The following is a 23,571-nucleotide window of genomic DNA, read 5'->3' on the forward strand; positions in this document are numbered from 1 at the left end:
TGTGTGTGTGTGTGTGTGTGTGTGTGTGTGTGTGTGTGTGTGTGTGTGTGTGTGTGTGTGTGTGTGTGTGTGTGTGTGTGTGTGTGTGTGTGTGCGTGTGTATATTCACCTTGATGCATCAAAGCTGTCATAGGATCCCACTGTGTAGTGTCGAAATAGCTTTCTTCTCTCTGATCGGTCAGCTCTGGAATCTAAAGGAAAGTGCAAAATACAGGTACAAAATTAAATATTGACCTGAACATCAGAAATGTATCTGTTATGTGAGCTCACAACTTCATCGTTGTCAGAGATTGTTGACTGTGTCTGAACAACACAACACTATATTTACATACTGTATGTTGACGTGCACAGGAGGAGGATATTCACCAAGAGTAACTGAAATTGCAGCAGGAAAACACTGTTTGAAATATGATATGAATATTGGGGAAGCGCACTGATAAATGTCTTAGAGGTGGCCTTTGGAAGCAAGCACTATATTGTTATATAGTGTATATAGTATTAAAGTAAAACAAAACACATACAGATAATTGTACAAAATGATTCCAGGTAGCAGTGTTCAAAAGTTGAGATATGTCCTTAACAGCAGATCAACTCTCAATTTGCAAATTTGAGTTACCTAATAGAGTCGATCATTAAAAACTGCACTATACATTAAGCAGGATGCATCATAATGGCAAGCACAGTGAGAGCTGGCAGGTAGCTGAATTACTTAACAAGTGAAGAGGTGTGAGTAACAGCACACAGAGCAGAGCAAGGCATGCAGAGCCAAAACCCAGTGTGCTTTTACAGGATGGCTACACTCCAGCATGTGCTACTGTCCTGTGAGAGGGGGATGGGGGTCACAAATGGTCAGTGCGCTGCACAAGCAGAGATAGGGAACTTGGGCAGGTAATGAACTGCCTGCTGGGTGGCTGGATACTGAAACGCTGAGTGAGTGAGTGCACCCCTCCCCTCCAGGTTGGCTGATAACCTAGATATTTCTCTGGGGACAACGCTGCCTTCCAACTCGTGAGAGGTGCACCACTGCTGGATAAATTCTGGCTTCATGTATGCTTGTGAGCTACAACAGAAACAAAAAATAGAATCCCTCGTTTCCTTTTCTTCTCTTGCTTTGCTGCTTGACCAAATGTCAAAATGGGGTCACCACAGACACCGGCATGGACACACAAGCATGCATTTGCACTGCCTCTGTTGTTTACCGGTCTGTGTGTGTGTGTACACACACGCACACTTCTGGGAGCACACTAGTGAAGGCTCGGAGGCGCTCAAACTCTGCTCTATTGTTCACTATTGTTCTCCTGCAGTTATGCTGATATGCGATGATATCAGTCATCAGGAGGCTGCGTGGGATTCGACACTTTCCCCCTTCCAACCTACTCACTGGTTAGCTGTTAAAGTCACAGCCGCTCGTTTCTTTGTTCAGCGGAGATATTTTTGATAGAGTGCAAAGAGGGGGGAGGGTGTGCGCTGTTCTAAACATACAAATCTATTCCGCTGAACAAGTGTGCGCCTCTGAGCCATCTCGCGGAGTAGGCCCACGATACTTTCATCACTGAGCTGATCCGCACAACCAGCTCACATTCTGCCTCTTATATCTGCTCACATCTGCTGTTACATCGCATATCAAACAAACATCAAACGGGTAAACAAAACGAGCCCATGATCAATTGCATGTCTATGACTCTCTCTATCCATCGCTCTTTCATTCTCTCTCTCCGTATCTGTCTCTATCCTTTTCTCTCTCACTTTCTTTCTCGGGGTAATGAAACACCCTGTCATTACTAAGCTGCAGTGGTGTCTAGCACTTTACTGTAAAAAAAAAATCTGGGGTGCAAACACTTCCTCTTCACCAACAGCAGAAAAAAGCCCCCTTGACACAAGTGCAGACAGCACTGACAGAAGCCACAGTAGTGAATAGTAAATGAGCTCGGGTATCTAGCCCCCCAGGTTTCTACAGAGAGCTTGTCTCTGACTGGTGGCTATAGAACAGAGTGACCAAATCAAACAAACAAGATACACCCCACATTAGATTAGATGGGGACATGTGGATATAAATGACTTTGTAGGCAGTGCCTCCAACATGTATGTATTTTTAATTGTAGTAAATTATCCCCTCTAACATCAAAGAAGAGATAATACTTGCCCTCATAAGACATTGTCCTAGATAGTGGATTATTAATGGTGGTCATGTCATATCAAATTATTAACACAGCAAACAAGGTAAACTAAGAGACAACACTGAAAACACTCTGTAACCCAGTCCTCCACAGTCACACAAATGCAACAGCTAACCACCAGTGTGCAACAGCTAACACCAATATTCCCAGCTCAACTGCCCACATGCCACATCATCTGATTCCATCATTCCATTCTCCAAAAGCATAGACTGTACCTCCAAAGTGGACCTTCTTCCTCCTGGGAAGGTCGTCCATTTGGCCCTTGCTTTGCGATTGCTTATCCTCTCTCCTCTCTCAAATGGAAGCCTTTATGGCTCCAACAGCCAGTGGAGGAAACAGCACTCAACGTGTTTCCCTCAGGCCACACCGCCAACGACAACAACAGCGCATACCCGCAAACTTTGGAACCGCTCAAACTGTGGCGGGCATGAGACAACCTTAGCCACAACCAAACCCCAGGAAGAACAACCCATGATAAGGAGAAGAATCCTATGTGAGCTCCGTTCTCAGTACTGAACAGCCGAGAGAGAGAGAGAGAGAGAGAAAGAAAGAGAGGGGGGAGAGAAAGAGAGAGAGAGAGAGGAAAAAGATGGTTCAGAAAAGGAAAAAAATCTTGCCAAGGCCCACTCCTTAGCAACAGAGCTGTACAGTGTAGAGGATGTTTCCATGGAAATATATCAATCAGGGATGTACATGAGTGTGTTCCTCTGAAAGGTCCATGTGAGTTTGGCACAATACTTATACTATTATTCAACCCAACAGCAGGCAGGCAGGCAGGCAGGCATCACCTCCTCATAGGCAGCAGGGCTCTTACTCACATAGAGCTGCTGTCCATTTTAGGATCCGGAGCTGGTAGACGTATGCAGACTATTACCATGATGAGGATGAGATTTTTTTCATATGAATGCAATGCATCACTGTGATATTGCTGCTTGTTTTGAACATAAAAACAAGACACATTAGCCAATTTGCATATTTTCTTGTCTACTGATGATAGCATATACATAAAGGTGTTGTTACATGCTGATGGGTGCCATATAAGAGCAGTGTGCTGTATACATAGCCCAGCTGAATGTTATATGACTGCTTGCACGGTGTGCCGTTATGCAGTATTCGACTGGTAAAAATAGCATCATGCCCCAAACAGCTACACATTTACAAGCATACATTTCAGATTTCAGCAAGAGTAGATTTTTTTTGCTTCCTTGTTCCTCTCCACGGTTACCCCATTCATAGCTCTCTCACTACTGGTGACATTGGAAGGCTAGAACCATGTGTGTGTGTGTGTGTGTGTGTGTGTGTGTGTGTGTGTGTGTGTGTGTTGTGTGTGTGTGTGTGTCTGTGTGTTTGCATGTGTGTCTGCATGCGTGCATGCGTTTGTGTGTGTGTGTGTGTGTGGGGGGTGGTAGAAGCCACTGGTATTATACCACTGGGATTTCAAGGTTTCTGGTTTGTGGTTTCCATGGTAGAGTGCTAGAGTAGTGTCCCTGCAGAGCTTGAGTATTTCCCACCATTCACACCTTGTTCCCTGCCAGAGCGTGGCACACTAAAATGAACCAACCAGCGATGGCATCAACCCAAGTGGTCTGAGACCAAATAGCCATTTCCAGTATGCCTTCAGCTTTGCTTAACCACTGAGGAGGTGGACACATCCAGATAATGCACACAAAGAACCGAGCAGGGATATCTTGCTATAATTGCTTAGCATTCATTGTACATATTCACATCAAGTAATGGTGCCCAAAGTGGGGGCTGTGCAAAACCCATGAAAGAAGAGTGGAAAAAATGGAAATGGAACTAGGAACCCAAACCAAATTCTTTATCTGTAATGAACCTTGAGACCATTTCAACTAGATGTACCGCAGAGCAGTACGAAATATGACCGCCGCCCAGTCCAGCACATGTTTTCCACAAAAATAAGTCACGCTGAAAGGCATATATGATTCTAACTGTCTCACTGAATTGCATTATGCACACTCAATTCTCACTGGTATCTGCTAGACAACAAGTACCAAAACATGATTAGTTCATAGATTTCACATGTAATATACATTTTATACAACCCCACCCCCATCTTGCCTGTTCATAATTCTGAGAAATTCTTGAATTGTGTGCATGTGTGCGTGTACATATTTATGTTTATGTGTGTGTGGGTGGGTGTGTGTGCGTGCATGTGTGTGTTTGCCTGTTTATGTGCCTGTGTGTGTGCAGGTTCATGCATGCGTATATATGTCTACTGTGTGAGTATGTGTCATACGTAGGATTACTGTGAATGTATGTGTGTGCGTGTGTATCTGTTTATGCACATGTGTGCATATGCAATGGGTTTACATGACCCCTGGAGGCAAACATACGCAAAAAATTGGTCATCCTAGGCCCTACGGTTCTCAAGATATTCACAGAAAACTGTGTCTGCCCTACCCTCCTTTCGGGGGTTCCAGTCCAGCGTTTTGGCTACAGATCAAAACGAAAAGCGATGGTTCCATGCTATCCACGTGGGTTACATGCCCACCAAGTTTCGTGTACCCTGGTCTTTCAGTGTCCCAGGAATCCTTGTTGGTGTACGGTCACTAAATGTACACATAAATTATTTTATTGTAAGGCCCCCCATGAACGAAAGTCCACGAAACTTGGCATGCATTCGGAGGGTGTCATAATGATCCTACACTTTCAATTTCGTGCAGTTTTGACCATGTCAGCCAGAGATATTGGGATGAAAACACCTCATGTTTTGCTTTTTAATTTTTAACTAGGTGGCGCTATATATGAAATAAGTGGTAATGGGGTAGGTTGACATGCCCCCTTAAGACCAACATACAAAAAAAGGTGGACCTCTAGAAGGCCCTACGGTTCTCGAGATATTCACAGAAAACTGTCTCCGGCCACCTACAGGCCAGTTGGTGTATAGTAACATAAATTAATTTATTGTGTGGCCCCCCATGAACGGAATTCCACGAAACGTGGCGTGCATTCAGAGGGTGTCATAATGATCCTACACTTCCAATTTCGTGAAGTTTTGACTATGTTAGGTCACAGATACCTGCGATTACAACACCTCATTTTTACTTTTTTGTGTTTAACTAGGTGACGCTATACATTAAATGAGTGGTTATGGCATGGGTTGACATGGCCCTTTGATATCAACATACAAAACAAAATGGTCCTCCTAAACCCTACGGTTCTCGAGATATTCACAGAAAACTGTGTCTGCCCTACCCTCCTTTCGGGGGGTCCAGTCCATCGGGGGGCCTACAGATCAAAACGAAAACAGGAGGTTCCATGCTATCCATGTGGGGTTACATGCCCACCAAGTTTCGTGTACCCTGGTCTTACAGTGTCCTGGAAATCCTTGATGGAAATTTGGACATGCGAAAAAGAAAGAAAAAAAAAAAAAAAGAAAAAAAAAAAAATTCTGACTAAACCTATATGACCGCCGCTTCGCTGCACGGCGGTCATAATTATTATTGGCGCTATAGTACATTTTTACGATATAGAACGATTTTTACCTGAATCGTTTTTGCAGAAAGCACGAAACTTGGTACAGGTATAGTACTACCCCTAGTGATCAAAAATTTAAATGGACCCCAAAACATAGCGCCCCCTAGTGGCCCCTATCTTGACTTCAAATATGGCCACCAAATAAATATGCCCTTTTTTCTACATTTATAATGCTATGCTGCTTTTAACACATAATATGACGTGTCTATAGCCATCTTTCAGCATTATGAAATACATAATGAGACAATCATGCATAATTAAAATGGCAGACATGTTGGATTATAAGGAAGTAGCCGTACATTCTGACACTCAAAAACTGGGGTGTGTTTAGGCTATGTGTGAAGTTTCGACTGTGTGACTAAACCCTGTACTTGCCTGGGCAGTGAAAACCCTTGACGGAAGATGCAAAGAAAAGGAAAAGAGCTTCAGACTGAGCGAGGGTTTTTTTTTTCGTAGAGAAAAAGCATCAGGCTTGCCTGGTGTCCCTTTAAAAGCAACTTTAGCATATGGTAATTGGCCCCACCCACCTCAATTGAATTAGGCTAACAGTAGGATGTGTTGGACTGGGTTATGTACTAATTTATCTAACTATGACTGGGTGTATGTACTAATTTATCTAACTCTAGGATAGAAGACCCCAAAAGGCAGCATATGTTTCTTTAAGAGACTTGACAGACGCTAGCATCCATGGGTTTTAGCCTCCTTGCTAGCTTGCCAGCCTCTAAGCATTAAGGTATCATGGCTTGGACAGCTGTCCGCACCTCACCATCCCACCACAGGGGTCCCCCAGGGCTCAGTACTGGGCCCCCTTCTCTTTGCTATCCACACCACTTCTTTGGGACAGATTATCCATTCGCACAGCTTCTCATACCACTGCTATGCAGATGACAGACAGCTTTATCTGTTCTTTTCACCTGACTCCTCGGTCTCGGCACGGACCTCGGATTGCCTCTCAGACATATCTACATGGATGAAGGCACACCACCTCCAGCTAAACCTCTCAAAAACCAAACTGCTGGTCCTCCCAGCTAAACCTACTGCTCCCACCTACTCGAATGCCCTCATACAGGCATATATGCTACCCCCTGACCGTTGCGCTCTTCAGACAAACATCGTCTTGCTCTGCCACCAGTATGCTCAGGTCAATCCAAACTTTGTTCCTCATTGGTAAACGCGCTACCAGTTCCTACTAGAGCAGGGACATCCCTCTCCATCTTCAAAAAACTCCTGAAGACCCAGCTCTTCAGAGAATATCTCCTCTCGCACTACTTACAACTAGCTAATTCTAGCACTTACCACCTGACTTGACTGTATAAAAAACAGCACTCACTGATGCACTTTTCCCTATTGTACTCTACCTTTTTGAATTGTTTTAAATTGTTCTAGAATTGTTGAGAGAATTGTTTTAAAAGCATTAAACTGTTTACCAGGTTGTAAGTTGCTTTGGCTAAAAATGTGTCAGCCAAATGTAATGTAATGTAGATATTCAGCATGATGTTTTTTCCCCATTGAGATCTGATGGGTTTAATTTTTTAAAGTGTACATTTTTTTTGAGCAGTGTATAGTAAGAGTTAAGGTTTGCTCAGAAAAAGAAGAAGGTAGAATAAGAATGTATTGATGATGTAGGTAGTTACTTCAATTAACCAAGATATAGAATAATTGGCTTATTTTCTTACACATAGTGGCCATATTAGAATCTTACCAGATTATACTTGATGCCTCGTATATTATTTAGGTTGTCATGTGATAAAATGACTGTTCAAACTGTTGTTTTTGAATGATATTTCTATCATGAATAACAATAGAGATGGTTATTTGGTTTCCATATTGGATTCAAAATGGCCAAAATCAAGTTTGTTTGGAAATCAGGTCAATAGCTTCCTTGACCCTAAAAATTGAGTGTTAGAACTTAAAATACTTTTTTTATCTTGTTTAATTTTGAAGTTTTATCAACAATTCTATTAAGAATGGTAGCCATATTTGAATTCAAGATGGCGGCCACTAGGGGGCGCTATGTGTTGGGGGTCCATTTCAATTTTTGATCACATGTGCCAAGTTTCATACTTTCTGCAAAAAAATGAACGATTCTGGTGCTTAGCCGCACTACTACTATATAAATTAGGGTTGAGACAAAATATCGATATGGCAATATGTCGCAAGATATAAAATACAATTCATATTCTAAACAGACTCATCTGACAATTTGAATTGCCGTTGATCAACTGAATGATTATGGTCCTCTACACACTGTCAAATTAATTTGTAAGACCCACTAAGCTAAAACTATGCACTTTGGACACTTTCAGTTCAGTTGTAAAATGACATGAATAAATACATTATTTCCACTTTTTGCCCTTTTCTTCTTCATTTACACAGATATTGTGATGTATTATAAATGAATCTTTTGTAATATATTGAGTATTGCAGAATTGCTATATTGTGATACAGTATTATATTATTATATTATGGCAAAATATCACAATAGTACCGATGTGTGAGTTACTCTGTGATTCCGATCCCAAATACAAATATAGAAACATACATGGACTGGATGGATGGGTCTAACATGAACTGATCCCAAGAATGGAGCAATCCTAAAACTGTACTGGATCTGGCCAGATTGGATCCACTTTAAGCATGAGCCCAGGTCATATTTAACTGATAAAATATTAAAATGTACCTTGATTGGTACCTTGATTTCATACCTTGATGATAAAAGTAGACTGAAATTGCTTTACTGTTTAAATGCTGTACAGTGACCCACTGATTTAGATATTACAAATGAATAAACTGTAAGCCTTATTCTGACAGGAAAAGTTTATACATGCTTTGTGACATCATATTTACATGTAAATGTGCTGTTCACACTAAGAGAATCTGCATTGCCCAGGGACATAGTTTGGACTGTTTATGTTGTCTTTGTCTGTGTCTGTGCTTTGGGTGGCCACTGTGCTAAAAAAATGCACTATATAAAAAAATACTTACTTACTTATCTTAAATGTGCTTATTACCAACCATTTTGTTTCATAAATTCTAAAACATTTTTTAATACTTCAAAATAACATTTGATAAATGAACCTGACATTTTTCAGTAGCCATAGGTGTGTAGATTTGAACAAAATCTAGTTTGGTTCTTACCGGGGCTTTTACTGCCTGAAATATCCGATTTTGTTTACCACGCTCGGAGTTTAGTGCTGGGCTGGTGGGTGCCTATTCCCAACCTTTCTCACGGCACATCAACGATTAGCCCGAGAATTCTCGTCGCAAATCAAAATTCCACTGGAGCTCCAAGTGGATTTATACACGCAACCTTTACAACACTGTTTACAGCTCTTCGAGTCACGGTAAAATGTAATTTTTGGTACATAACTAATTTACATACACTTATGGTGTGGGTGCTTGCGTTTCTTTAGGAATCCGCCGTCTTGGTTTGTATAGAAATGAATATTGGTTTGTATAGAATATGAATAAGTGACACATACACGTACTGTAAGAGGTTGGAAATACGGGACGGTTGGTAATAGCTGACGATACTATACTTACTTACTACTTACTTTCATGTCATTGACTGCTGTCTGTGGATGGACAGCAGTGGACTCATTAAGAATGACCATAGACCAGCAATAGGAGGGCTAGCGGTGCAAAAATAGTTAGTGACAAAAAAAAACGTCATTTTTGTTTCTATCATTTGTTTCTATCATTAACATGTTTTCCTGCTTTCTGTTGCTATAAGAGTGACCTGCACGTCCACCCAGCTGCTCTACATAATGATGCTGGCTCTTTCCATTTGTATCCAACATCCATCTTGTTTGTATTCTTGAGTGTATATATACCGTACTAATTGTACACTAATATGTTTTATTCTGCCTGGTCTGATTCCTTCCTCTCACCTCCTCTCTTACCTCACCACTGTAATTGTGAACAAAGGTCCTTTCTATGCTCCAGAAGTGTTAACTAGCTGGGAGTGTATGGCTGTTTGTTTCCCATTTACAGAGTAAGGATTGTGCATAAGTGCATTTGATTGCAAAGGAACTGTGAGGATTCTCCCGGACAAAAATATTACATTAGACTGCATCTTTTTTCTTTTTCCAACACACTGAATGCTGCAAGGAAGCATTGTACCATGGCTTACTAAAGCAGCAAAGCTTGTCACTCTCCAGAGGTTAGTCACATGGGCCACATCCATTAGAGCAATGACAGCTGACGTCGTTCCACTCACTTACATCAGCAGCAGCAGAGATATCTTATTATTTTTCCTCCCCCACACAATGTCCTTCAGTCCATTTAGTGACGTCTCTACACATAAGAGCGCCCCTCAGATGCACCACCAACACGGACACAGCCACTACTGGTAACCTTTCTATCTGATTAGTTGAATATATCTTTATGTTAATTCAGAGGCAGGATGGCTTTGGGTGTTTTTAGCTGTCCAGACACTAAATCATAAGATGAACCAGGCTTCTCGCTGGGCCTTGGTGAATGGCCCTCAACACTGAGCATATTCCTCCAAGAGAGAGAGAGAGAGATGTGCTGCTGATTTTTTTTTTTCAACTCGGAGGACCTCTGGTGCTTTGGCCCGCAGCACTGGCCACATGGAGCCCTCCATGTGCACTTGTGAAGCCGTGGCACACTGGCTGCACTGATGTGGAAGCTGTTCATTTGGACCAAAATAACTACTTTCAACAGAATGTTGCCCCTGGCCCCTTATGCCAATTTGCACACGCACTGTGCTGCCATGCACGCACCCATGCACGCACACACGCACACAACACACACATACACACGCATGCACGACACACACACACACACACACACACACACACACACACACACACACACACACACACACACACACACAAACACACATAAGAAGACACACACATACACCAAGTGACATGGTTCGTCAAAGTCAACCCATGTCCATGACTCACAATGCACAGCCATATGCAGCTATGCTATATATGCTGCAGCCTTTCATCCCCCAGCTCTGCTCAGATCATCATAGCATCTGTATCAGGGCCTAGATTAGGCATGTGTCCTGTACTGAGCAGTACAACACAGTGTCCACAAGAGACTCTGTGATGTACTGTATTTGTGGCTCTTTGTGTATCCTGATGCGTTTTGATTTACAGTGCTCTAGTTTAACTTCCTTAATTCCCCTCATTCCCAAGGCTATACTCTGCTCAAAAGGTTTTGCAGATATTGTCCTTGAGATTTAGGATTGGTTAATGTGTGCAGTCAGGCCTAGCTGCAACTAATGAATACAACATGAACTATAGTAAGAGCAGGCAACGAAGACTGTATGACTGGCAATGACCAGCAGCTTTTCATAGGCACAGGGGTTCAAAAAGAACAATGAAAACTCATCAAACTGTGTTCAATTGTAAAAACAAATGGCTATTTGATAATATCTTTTTGTCCAAAAGTAAGTGCCAAATCAATGCAGCAAACCCTCCTTACCTCCCCAAACACCTCTCAGATGACTACATAGAAGAACAATAAAATAAAAAATACAATATTGCATAATGTATAATATTCAAACAAATAAGATAGATGAATAAAACATTATGTGCTATGGACTATGGCCATACAGTCCCCCACAGCATTTCCTCTGGCCCAGTGATCAATCAGCAAAGCCATCATGTGGCCGTATGAAATCCCCTGTGTGCAATGGGAACCTCAGATTGGGTCTCGGTGCGGGACTTACAGGGTCGGTCCTCATTGGCCTTGTTGGGGATCTCCTCCACACACTCTGCGGGGAACCATCCCACGTTCCCACGCGCACTGCCTTCCCAGAAGCCCCCTTCTCCAATGCTCAGCACTAGAATAAGAGAATAAAAGAGGGAGAGGGGGGGTGGTGGTGTGTTACAGATCTGTATATTTGTCAGTCCTTTGGCAGATGTAAGGTCATAAAAGTGGGCTCATTCTCTTAAGGGAGTGCACCGGGCCATATCCCTCCAAACATTATGGTGAAGATGGGAAAAGGAGGATGGGGGAGGCCCTGACAGAAGGCACATGTCGTCCTCAATGACCTCACTCTGGTGGCTCCTCTACCAAAGCACCACACATCAGCGTGAGTTATGCACCTCTAAAAGCCGGCGTGTGAGAGGAGATCCATCATGGAGATCAGTGAGCTATCGCCAGCTCTCATAGCCCTCTCTGGCCCGCTTTAAGACTGCAACGCCTTCTCTGTCAGCCTCAGCCAGTAGAAATGAGAATGCTACTACCCCAGGTCATAGCTTTTAACACAGAGACTGAAGTATAGCATCTGTCTTCTCTCCGTGTCGTTTCCACTCTATTTAGTCTGACCACATATCTGTATTAGTATAGATTAGATGACTGTACTCTTGGAACTGCAAGTATAAATGCATAAAAGAAAAAATGTAATCAGGATCTATACAATGACTAAATGAATAGAGAAGAGTAAAATCTTCACAAGTTCTATATCAAACCCTCTAATACTGGCATCTTGGTTAACCCCTTCTAAGGATTTTGTGAATGATCATTAAAGCAATAAGGAGAGAGACCCATTTCAATCCTATGGAACCTTTTCATGTCAGTCATGTCAGTCAAAACACCCTTTGTTTAACAGATGTACGTTTAGTCCAACCATCCCACATTTGCCACAATCTATGGTCTAAAAACCTTCCATATGATTTCAATTGGGCTATCAGCATAGTTAATTGGAATTGATCCTAATGCAGTTAAAAAAGACTGGATCAGCTCATAGCTCATGTCACAAACAAAGTTAAAGGTGCTCTAAGCAATGTTGGGTAATGTCACTTCTGTTGACGTTCAAACAAAACAGAGAGCTAGCTCGCTACTCCTTCCCCCCTCCCTCCTGTACAAATTAAACTTTCCTAAATGTGCATCTTGTCGGTGATTGGCTGGAACAGTTTGTCATGTTTTTTATGGTACAGAGACCGCAATATTTTACAAAGTATTCCGGGCACAGGCAACTAGCGGATGGTGAGGTGATGTTTGCTGTATGTGACAAAAAATGTTTTAGCTTAGAAACCGCATAACATTATGCTTAGAGCACCTTTTATTTAGCTCACAGAACCTCATGTTGAGAGGAGACATTCTTTCACACAATAAAATCTTGTTAGACTTTCTGCTCTGTTTCCCAAGAGTTCCTCCACCAAAAGTCTAATAGAAGGTGCAGCATGAACGCTGCGTCTCCTCTGACCTCTCTGACAGCAGACACACTGCTGTAGTCTGATTTCAAATGAAATCACCACCTCCTGCTCAGCACCTGCAGTATTCTTCAGAACTTCAGATCTAATATGCCCTTGTGTTTAAGCATTACCACACTGCAATCCAAGCACAATGGAGCTAAGTATAAATATATATACTCTTTTGATCCTGTGAGGGAAATTTGGTCTCTGCATTTATCCCAATCCGTGAATTAGTGAAACACGCACAGTAAACAGTGTACACACAGTGAGGTGAAGCACACACTAATCCCGGCGCAGTGAGCTGCCTGCATCAACAGCGGCGCTCGGGGAGCAGTGAGGGGATAGGTGCCTTGCTCAAGGGCACTTCAGCTGTGCCTACTGGTCGGGGTTCGAAACGGCAACCCTCCGGTTACAGGTCCGAAGTGCTAACCAGTAGGCTACGGCTGCCCCTAAGCAAAGCAATGCTAAGATAAAACTAGGCTAGAGTGGCTGTGCTGGTGTGGTGTACACCTTTGGCTGTGCTGGTGTAGGTGTTACCTTTGACTCGGTCGTTCTTGTACAGCGTGATCTCGCCCTCAGACTGTGGCTGGTAAGACTTCACCACTACGTGGTGTCTGCCTGGGACAGCGCTGTACATCTTGCGCTTGGAGATGGGGGTCTCTGCGCTGGACAGGCCATCCCTGCTGGGCCGTGGGCTAGAGAGAGAGGAGTGAATGGGAGAGCTTGGTTACAGAAGACCTGGCATATAGTATGCACATCTGTTTAACACCACTGCAAAAAGGTCAACTGTCCCTTCCCCATTAATGATACAATAGCATTTTTACCAAACGATCAAGCAAACATGAACACAATGTACAAAGTTTTAAGTTCAGTGATAATATAATATCCATACTTATCTAGGTCAGCAAAATAATGCAGTTCTAGGGAGTGTAGTGTATAGGGAGTCATTTTCTACACATCGGTCAGGATTGAAACATGAGAAACTAGCTAGCACCCTTAACATACATGGAAGAAGGAAATTCAAAAATGGTTATGGGAAATGTAAATCCTTGCAGAAAGTGGATTAAACATGTAGTTAAAAGTTTTATTAAAATGTGTATTCAGAATCATATGTGCAGGATTATTAATTATGGCAATAGTGTTTGTTAGCATGGAATCTTGAAGGTTGTGCAGGTAAACATTATTCCCTGTGCAGCAACATTTGGGGTAGCATCTTATACAGACTACAAACCACTGACAGACCATGATGGAGGATTGTGTTACTGCTCCCCCTAGTGGTCTATAGGCGCACATGCAACTGCATGAACATGGGACCAGAAACCTGGGGGTGGTCCATACTTCCTTAATATACCTCTTCATTTAAAACTGATGGTATTTATTGCAAAGATGGTATTTAACAAAGTCATCTGAAATCTATCTGTGTCTGCTTCTCTCACATACACATGAAGTGCTTCCTCTCCTGTGACCCCATTGACCTGCTACATTCTGTTCTCACTGGAAGAGAGCCCCAGAGTAGGAGGCGTTTAAAAACAGCTTGCCTGACTGTCCCAGATTAATAATCTTTATGGCGTGCAAGCCCAACTCCATCTCTTATGGAGATGGAGTTGGGCTTGCACATAATGGAGACATGGAGACAATGTTACTAACAGTACCCTTCACCTGAGAAAAGTGAAGTAAAACCTTGAACTAACACATTTTGCTGGACCATTTAGGTTGAAGGGACTAGGCTTGAGTGGCTGAATGAAACCATGCAGTGAGCTTTCATCTTCACAAGATAACACACTTTTGCACGTCGGCACGAGCAGCAAACTTTGAGGTCGGCTCGGAGGAGTGTGGCTCTGTCCTCCCCTGCTCCACCTATCCCTAACCCCCCCCCCGTGATGAAGGGCCACACAGGGTGCACGCCGTGGCTGTGGTGCGCTCTGCGGAGAGGGAGAGGGAGAGGGGGGAAAGTGGGACAGAGAGCCTGCACCCGTGCCCTCTCCTGCTCCAGCTTTAGCAGGCCTCCCTCCGCTGGGACACGGGCAATGTCACAGCCAAAGGCATTCCAGCTGCTAACTAGTCACTGCACCCCATATTAGGGCAAGTTATGTAATTGGGGCTTCATTGTGCGCGGATCTTTTTTGGACTGATACTGCGTACAGATGACGCCCTGAGGGTGTGGAGCGGATGGTGGAGGTGCCGCACGGGTGGTCATGAGCAAAGAGAGAGGTCTCCTCTCATTTCCAAACACGCAAACGCCACCAAATTAGAGTCGGTCTATCAGGTGTATTAAAATAGAAGGTATGAAGGCAATTTGAACAATTCACCTTAGTGCTACAGTATGAATAAGCCTGTAGAAGAATCTAGGGCTTTCCTTATCTACTGAGGTAAGTGCTACAAGTTAAATCATCAACCAAAGTCAAACACATGTTCATAACATTTTGGCAGAGGAAAAAGGGGCTGACCAATGTTCTAAGACAGTGAACGACCTCTGGTCAGCACTATGGATCTATAATGAAAAATTGTAAAAAAAACTTTTCATCATTCATATAGGCAACAAAGAGATTTGCATATAAACTGATCACACTTGGCTGAGTCTGAAGAAGTCTCACTATCCAGCATTCTCATCCTGCTGGACTAGCAAGCAGCAACCTCGGGACAAACATGCAGTTAACACATTTTTACTGAACAAATATTCAGAACATACATATGCCCATGTTTATGAGGTGTGGCTATAGACTAATGCTGTGATTCCACTGTAATTTAGAAAATGTATACTCACCTACATATTACCTATAACTGCACAACTCATATAGGCCTTTTTAAGAGCCACAACACATATTCATCAGCCACACCTTTTAGCATGGTCACCTCCAATCCTCTCAACAGGATTTTCGGCATCACACTCTTTTATTCAGGCTTTGCGCCGCATCTTATTTCAGGAAAATGTCAATGTGGGTTGCGGTATTTATGCAAAACAGGGATCAAGAATAAGGTCCTCCAACTATCTGGCATTGGCTGAGGCACAGTATGAATAGTCTCACCATGTGTCTATTTTAAACCTGCTGCCACAGAATGGAGAGAGAGAGAGTGGATGTAAGGATTCTGGGGGAATAACACAGTGGCATCTTAGGATAGAGCGCTCTCATCTGACACACTGATTGTAGCCTTGGAGGAAAGGTCTCCTTGAAACCTACCAAACACAAGGTAGATAGCCCTGCAAGCTCTGGGAAAGAATCTCTCCCACGGTAACAACACACACAGCTACACACACTATTAATGACCTTCAACAGCCTTTGAGAGGAAATCCCACTCAGTTCATGAAGATCCCTGTAAATCCAGCCAGCAATTAAAGGATCACATGGCAATGCTCTGCAGTTTGTTTCTGCAGATCTCTGTGGTTCCGGGATATTATCTAATACACTAGAGCAGTCACGGAAGCACACAGAGGCACACACACACACACACACACCCATCTCTATTTCCCTCTCTCTAACACACACACACACATACACACACCACAAACACCATCTGTATTTCCCCCTCTTTAACACACACACACACACACACACACACACTCACACACACACATCTGCAAAAACAAAAATAATATACTGTACATACTAATGCAAACAAAAAATATTTTAACCTACATTTAATTAATTAATTTAGTTCATTACACATTACACACACACTCTCTCTCTCTTTCCCTCTTTCTCTCTCTTTTATTACACACACACACACACACACACACACACACACACTCACCTTTCTCCAACCTCATACATCATAACACATAACACCACGACCATAGCAACCACTGTAACTATGGACTATATAACTACTGTATGTGACTATGGCTATGTGAGAACAGTCAACTTGATCCGATGTTCACACTCCTGCTCATCCATCACTACATGAGTGCCAGCCAAAGGCAAGCAAAACAAAGCAAAGCAAAGCAAAACCCATCAGTCAGAGAGGAAGGAAAGAAGAAGGTCAAATACCAGAGGACTCAATTCCTTCCTTTTAAAATGACATCTAATTAAATGAGTTTCTGGTGTGAGCAGTGACTAATTAAATGAGTTTCTGGTGTGAGCAGTGACTAATTGGCATGGCCCATTTACTGTATGTTCTCTCCTTTCTCTAGAACCCCCTGTCGAGTGAGATTCATAGAGTCATACACCCACAACTCATTCACTCTCACATCCTCTCTCTCTCTCTCCCTTCTCTATTACACACACACACACACAAAATACACGCTTAGTACTAATGCTTATAGCATGGCTTAGTACAGACCAGCTTGCGAGTGCCACAGATGGCAACATATGAATGTCTTGTAGTATGGCACTGAGAAGAGGGAAAGAAACTAAAAGATGTAGATATTATAACTGTTGTAGTGGAAGCTCAGGCCACCATGTAAAAGCACGGGGAGCAACACAGTGCACAAAGCCACAACACTCATGGAACTGTCACCAGATCCAATCATTCTATACAGCCTATAGCAGTGTTTCTCAAACCTTTTTCGGACCAAGGACCACTTAACCAAAAACAACAAAAACTCACAGACTAAGCTAAAAAGCTAGCTAAAAAAAAACCTACTTCAACAGTATATTAGACAATAGGGCTACTCACTGATCCACCTAGCTTATAGTGTCAGAGGACTCATATGATTTAAACTGGCATAGCTTACATAGGCAGTGTTGCAGAACAGTTTGTATTTACATACAAGTTGGTTCAATATTGCAAACAACTCATCTATATTATATTTTAACACGTCTGCTCGTGGACCACTTGGGATAGCTTGCGGACCAGTGGTCCCCGGACCACACTTTGAGAAACACTGGCCTATAGTGACCACAGCATCATACAGGATGGAGGCGGTGTGGCGTCTGACCTGGTCTTGCGCGGGGGGTTCTGCTGGCGGCGCGCGTCCCCGGCGGCCAGGCGGCCCAGCGAGGGCGAACGGGAGCGCGCGGCATGGGCCCCCCTGCCCATGGTCCTCACCGTGCCATTGGGGCTGCTCTGCATCTGCTGCGCGGGGCGGCGGGGCGAGAGGCTGCGCAGCGGGGAGGCCGGCGAGGGCGAGGGCGAGCGGGAGCGCGGGCGGTGCGGCTGGGGGTGGCCCAGCTGCACGTGCAGGTTGTTGTCGCTGTTGGAGCGCAGCAGCACGCGCGGGGCGGACAGCGTGCTCCGGACCGCCGGACGCCTGCTCGTAGTGCACGCCGACGGGGACGGGGCCTCTCGGAAAGGCACTGAGGAAATAAGAGAGAGAGAGAGAGAGAGAAAGAGAGAGAGGGAGAGAGAGAGAGACTCAACATTCAAAAGTACTGACCCATTCACCGTTCAACAATGGACCTGTTTGAGCCATTCAGCCTGTCTCTCTCTAAAAGAATTACAGTGTTTTGTCAGTAGTGTATTTGCAGTGTCTTACACACAGAGCTCTTTAAAGGTCCAGTTCATGATTCTCATCTTATCACTTTTCACTTTTCTTGTCAAATTGAGCAAACTGGTCCTAATGGTCCTTTAACTGCCCATTCAGGGTTTGCAGTCAAAACATCTCTGGCGTTCCTACACAGTCCTGGCTGTGTGAATGGGTAACACACATCATGGCTTAGACAGAGCCAATAACAATCCCAACCAATCAACACATGTGTCTCAGCAGCACAGAAGAGAATGGTTGTTGAGTTGTAAGCCCCTGGATAAAAACATCAGCTAAATGACTAAATATAAATGCAAATGAGTTGAAATATCCACAATTATTCGCAATATTGAATCAGACTTTATCCTAAATCTTTAAACAAAGCAGCAAAGAAAGATAGAAAAGAAAAACAGAGAGAGAGAAAGGGGAAGAGGGGTTGTGTGAGATGCACAGAAAGAAGCACAGATGGCAAACACACTGTTCCCTATTGTGGAGACACTATCTGTTTTGCCATTCAGAAATGCTTTAGACAGATAGAGTAAAATAACCACATTCATCTGTTGGAAGTCCCTTCTGGCTCTGGCTTTAATTGCGTCACATGAAATAAACAGCGCCTTGGCTGATCTTTTTGCTCTCTCCTCATGTGTAAAGCATAAAGTTATAGGGAGCTTCTGGGAAGTGAGACTATGAAATGAATTGAGTTAGAATTTTGCTTTTGTGTGTGTCTCAGTACGCAAGTGTGGTTGGGGGCAAGTGCTGCCAGCCACTCAGCTGTATAATCTTCAGTGATATGGAGAGCGAGAGAGAGAGAGAGAGAGAGAGAGAGGAGGGAGGGAGGGAAATCCCTTGTGTTTAGTATGCGCAGGAAACACATGATTAATTCCTATATTTATTTCAGAGCTGCCACCTAAAAGGCAGGCGCAGAAGGAGAGTTCAGCGGAGGAAGATTGCCATTAAGTGGCCTAATGTTCTACAGGGCAACTGAGTCCCACAACCAAACGTGGCCTCCTCAGGCACAGTCATCTCATTTCTCAACAACAAAAACCTTGATGGATACATAATTTACTGTATCTTCTCTATGCTATGGACACACTTGCCTAACTCTTGGCCTTCCGGAGAGATTTAGCTAGGATGCCTTCTCTCCGCATGCCTGCATCTCTATTTATAGCCAATCATAATAACAGCATGGAGGACTGGTGAGTGTTATGCGTGTCTGTCAGAGAAGGCTTCTTGTGTAACCAGGCTTGTTATGGTTGACTGGGCTTATTCTATTCTGCAGCCAGAGTATCATCAGCAATGAGAAGATAAGGAGATAAGACTTTGACATCCAAATGAGAATCCCCCATCCATCAAGCCACCCATCCCCCAACCCAGCCACACGTGGAGCACGCTGAAAGAGAGATGTAGCAGTGACTCCTCAGCCCAGCCCCTATCCCCCCTCATCTCCCCTCTCTCCCCCACTCCACGTGTGGTACCCAACTCCTGCTGCCTCTCCCCACGCCCGCATAAGGAGCGAGAGGAGAGGAGAGGAGAGCGGCCCTGGACACAGGAATAATGAGCGAGTCGTCATAAATAGCTCCATCACTGAGCAGCTGAGCTCAGGAGGAGCCTCATGGTAACGAAATCATCACAACATTTTTAACCCAGTTGGCGCTCTGTGCCATCAAAGGGGACAAAGCCACTTCACAGTCAGCGCTAGTCAGCCAGGTCAACTACAGTTCTGGCAAGAAAACAAATGGACTTTTTGGACAAATGGACTCTTACTTAACACTTCTTACAATATTTTTTCAACTACCTTTTCAGGACAAAAGTTTATTTTTTAAAGCGCAAGATGATAAAACTATGTCTCCTCAGAATTAAAGGATAATAACATCAAATTGCATTTAGTAAATTTAATAATGAAATGATTTAATAGGGTGAACAGGGCAAGGATGTGAAATTCCCATCCCCGGCTGATTAATTCCCACTCTCGGAAGAGATGACTTCTCAAGTGACTTCTCTCACTCCTTTTGATCTCTCCACTAATACATTTGGGTCCTCCTGAGGATCCATTACCTTGCATCATCATCATTACGGGTTACAGTATCACCACAACAATAAGAACCTGAAGCCCAGCAGGAGCCATTATGCTAAGTAATATTCTTATTGTTAATATTCCTTTCAGAACTAATCAGATGATCAAAACAGACACAGGGCAGCACTCAAAAGCCATTACTGTGCTGGGAAACCCACCAGAAAAGAATCAAACAAATATGTCAATCAACTTTTCAGAGACATTTTCAACTCAATTACTCACAAAACATCCTTGAAAAGAAAAAAACAAAGCTCTGTACGAACATGGTGTTCAGCATCAGCGTGTTCAAACAATGAATCAGCCCTTACCTTCTTTCTTGAAGGCATTCAGTAAGGACTTCATCCTTTCCCTTTTTTAGGTCCTTATTGCTTACTGGCGTCCTTGTGATAATCCAGGTGTTTGAGCCCCAAAACAGCCCAAAAAGATGTGGAGTGTCCAGGATCCAGATTCCAGTAAGAGAGAGGGACTATGGAGTGCACAGACTGGGGAGGCACAGTGGTGACACAAACCACCCCACATGATGCCATTTGAGACTCTGAGCAATGAGCACACAGCACACGAGAGCTGTGCTCACAAGTCTCTCTCTCTCTCTCCCTCTCTCTCTCTCTCCCCGCCTCCCTCTGTACTTCTTTTCTCTCTTTTCTCACATGCAAAAGCGAGCTCAAGCTGCTTCTTCCATTCCTCCAGGAAGAGGGGGAGGAACAGACCGTGAGGAGAGGGGATAAATATGGGAGTCTAATGACACTGTAGCCCAGCGCTCCAAGCCCCCTGACCTATGACAGCCAACATTTGAAGCAGTGATACAAAAAAAACAAACAAACAAACATGAACATGGACCAAAATATCACTGGAACCCTACATGAGTTATTTATGAACTTAGTCTAAAAAGGAATGCCGTCATGCTATTGTTTTGGTGTTGCGCCCAATGGGCATGTGCAGGAATAAGTGGATCTTGGGGAAGGGAATCTAACCCCTCTTTTCAATGAAACAGCTGGACTTGAAACAAGCCCCCTAGTGTTGCTAGGCAACCCACAAGAGGATGTCTAAATTAGTCAGCGCAAGTTGCTTGGTTGTGAAATGCTGTATGTGGGGTGTCCTTTCACACGATCAGTTCCCATTTCTAATTGGCTTGCTGGAGACAGACAGTGCTTGAGGAACAGTGTGATGGGGAGATAAAGCCAGCTTCTGATGAGGGCACGGTAGGGCTGGCCTGGTGCACTGTAATTCTACGTGCCAAGACCGTAGGGTGAGCACTTATTCAGAGCGCATGCCATCACATTAAGACAGTAGTGCATACGACTACCATGCCATCACTCAAAAGAATGGAATCACTGGGCGTAAGCTCATGAAACATTAAATACATTGGAGCTGTACTTGGTTGTTCTAGGCATAGGGGAAATTGTCTTGATAATAACTAAAAAAGAGCAACTTCAGAATATCCTATCAGTCCCCAACTAATCTCTCTCTTTTTTCTCTCTTTCTCTAACACAATTACTGTAATATTGAAACCACCACTGCTGATGAAAGGGGGCTTGTGGTTTGATAAGTATCTCCTCGAATGGAGAAAACATCCTTTCATATGTGTCAGCAAAAACCTGCACTGCTCATCCTTGAGCACAGTAACACATGAATAGACATTTTCTCCCAATTAAGAAGCCCTCGCTGTATTCAAAACAACTGCAGGGCCCTCTAAGGACCAATGCTGCAGCAAAACATCCATCCTTTCATTAAGTCAATACTCATTAAAATCAATGGAGATCGACTGGAACACATGAGAGTGTCTGCTTGGGTTTAAATGCTCTTAATGGTCATCATGCGTTCATTACCTGTGTAAGATGCCTCCATAGATCAAAAGCAAATACTACATGTTTTTTTAGCACATGCACTTTCAAATGCAGATAGAGCCACAGCCATACATACTCCGTGGAGTGTAGTGGTTGCTGAAGAGACCGCACATTAATTACAGGCCCCTGAGCACCCTGAGCAATACGTTTCATAATGACAGAGGCAGCATGCTCTCTGTGAACACACAGCTTGTAAAGGTATATGCTGACATTCAATTGGCTAAATAATGGATTCCATAATACTGACTACGCAACACCCACTACACAGCTGAAGCAGCATTCACTGTACAGCTGCACATATATGAGACACCTTCAGCATCACTGTTATCTCACATACATACGTGTATACATTCTATACTGTAGATCACCATCTGAAAACAATTTGATTGGCTTTCTCTTTTCACCACCTCCCTCCTTGGACCTGAGCCAAATTTCAGATCCTGTAAGCCAATTATCTTGTAGATTTGGGGAACCATAGCAACCACTGGCTGCCTTTAAATGGGACAAGCATTTACATAGCAAACTCCTAGATGGACCTAATGCCAGCAAGGTGACTCTGGGAATGGAGAAAAATTTGAATTGGAAATGAAGAAAGCGCTATAGATAAAGAGACAACATTCTAATAGAGCATGTGCTATGTTGTTCTCTTAAACATCTAATGCATTTCATTACTTCGCTCTGCAGTGTCTAATGAGCTACTAGGCCAGTATATCCCTTCCTTTCCTCCTTTATAATGTTATGTAGGTTATCTTATTATTTGTTTTATTTTGTTTAATTTACCACAAGTATTATACTATATCTCTTCTTATTTCATTGTTACTGTAATCTCGCTTCACTGAAAATGAGGGCTACCCTCAATGAACCTCCAAGAATAAATAAAAATTGAATGAATGAATGAATGAATGATTGAATAAGCTAAGGACAATGGAAATGTGTATAATTAACTAATAAATAAATCCAATAAGGTAGACAGTTCCAAGTCCATTCAGTCTCCTTTGATGTGATGATATTGTAGTGGTTCCCCAAAATGTAGGGCTGTGGTTGATTCACGTGCTGTTTGTGATCCTCTATTAATTTGATTTACACGAGAGCCCACTTGACGATCTGTCAGAGAGTCAAAGTAGGAACACAGGGTGTGAATGTGCTACTGACATGTGGAAGACAAGCAGCAGCTCGACCCTCCGTGGCTGTTTGTCTGAGGTTGAAATGAAAGCTCTGCTCTACTGGCAGCGAGGGAACAGGGAGGGAAATGTGACAAGAATGGAGAGTCTGTGATACTCACCTCTGAAAGCCCAATCCTAACTCAGGTGCTTTTCTGAGGCATAACCCAGGTTTAAGTTAAGAATAAATAAGATGGGCTCACTGTGTGTATGAACTGAGCTTTGGCTCCAGAACCAGA

General features: G+C 43.3%; 1 protein-coding gene across 1 annotated transcript in view; it reads right to left on the minus strand.

Moving 5' to 3' along the window:
- The window catches only part of shank2b (SH3 and multiple ankyrin repeat domains 2b), a 68,392-nt gene that overhangs the window by 23,534 nt on the left and 21,287 nt on the right, over positions 1 to 23,571 (minus strand). Inside the window, 4 exon segments of the mRNA XM_048257204.1 lie at positions 110 to 191; positions 11,383 to 11,496; positions 13,391 to 13,548; positions 17,730 to 18,087. Coding sequence (XP_048113161.1) covers positions 110 to 191; positions 11,383 to 11,496; positions 13,391 to 13,548; positions 17,730 to 18,087 — 712 coding nt within the window.

The sequence above is a fragment of the Alosa alosa genome, chromosome 11, assembly GCF_017589495.1.
Source record: "Alosa alosa isolate M-15738 ecotype Scorff River chromosome 11, AALO_Geno_1.1, whole genome shotgun sequence".
NCBI lineage: Eukaryota > Metazoa > Chordata > Actinopteri > Clupeiformes > Clupeidae > Alosa > Alosa alosa.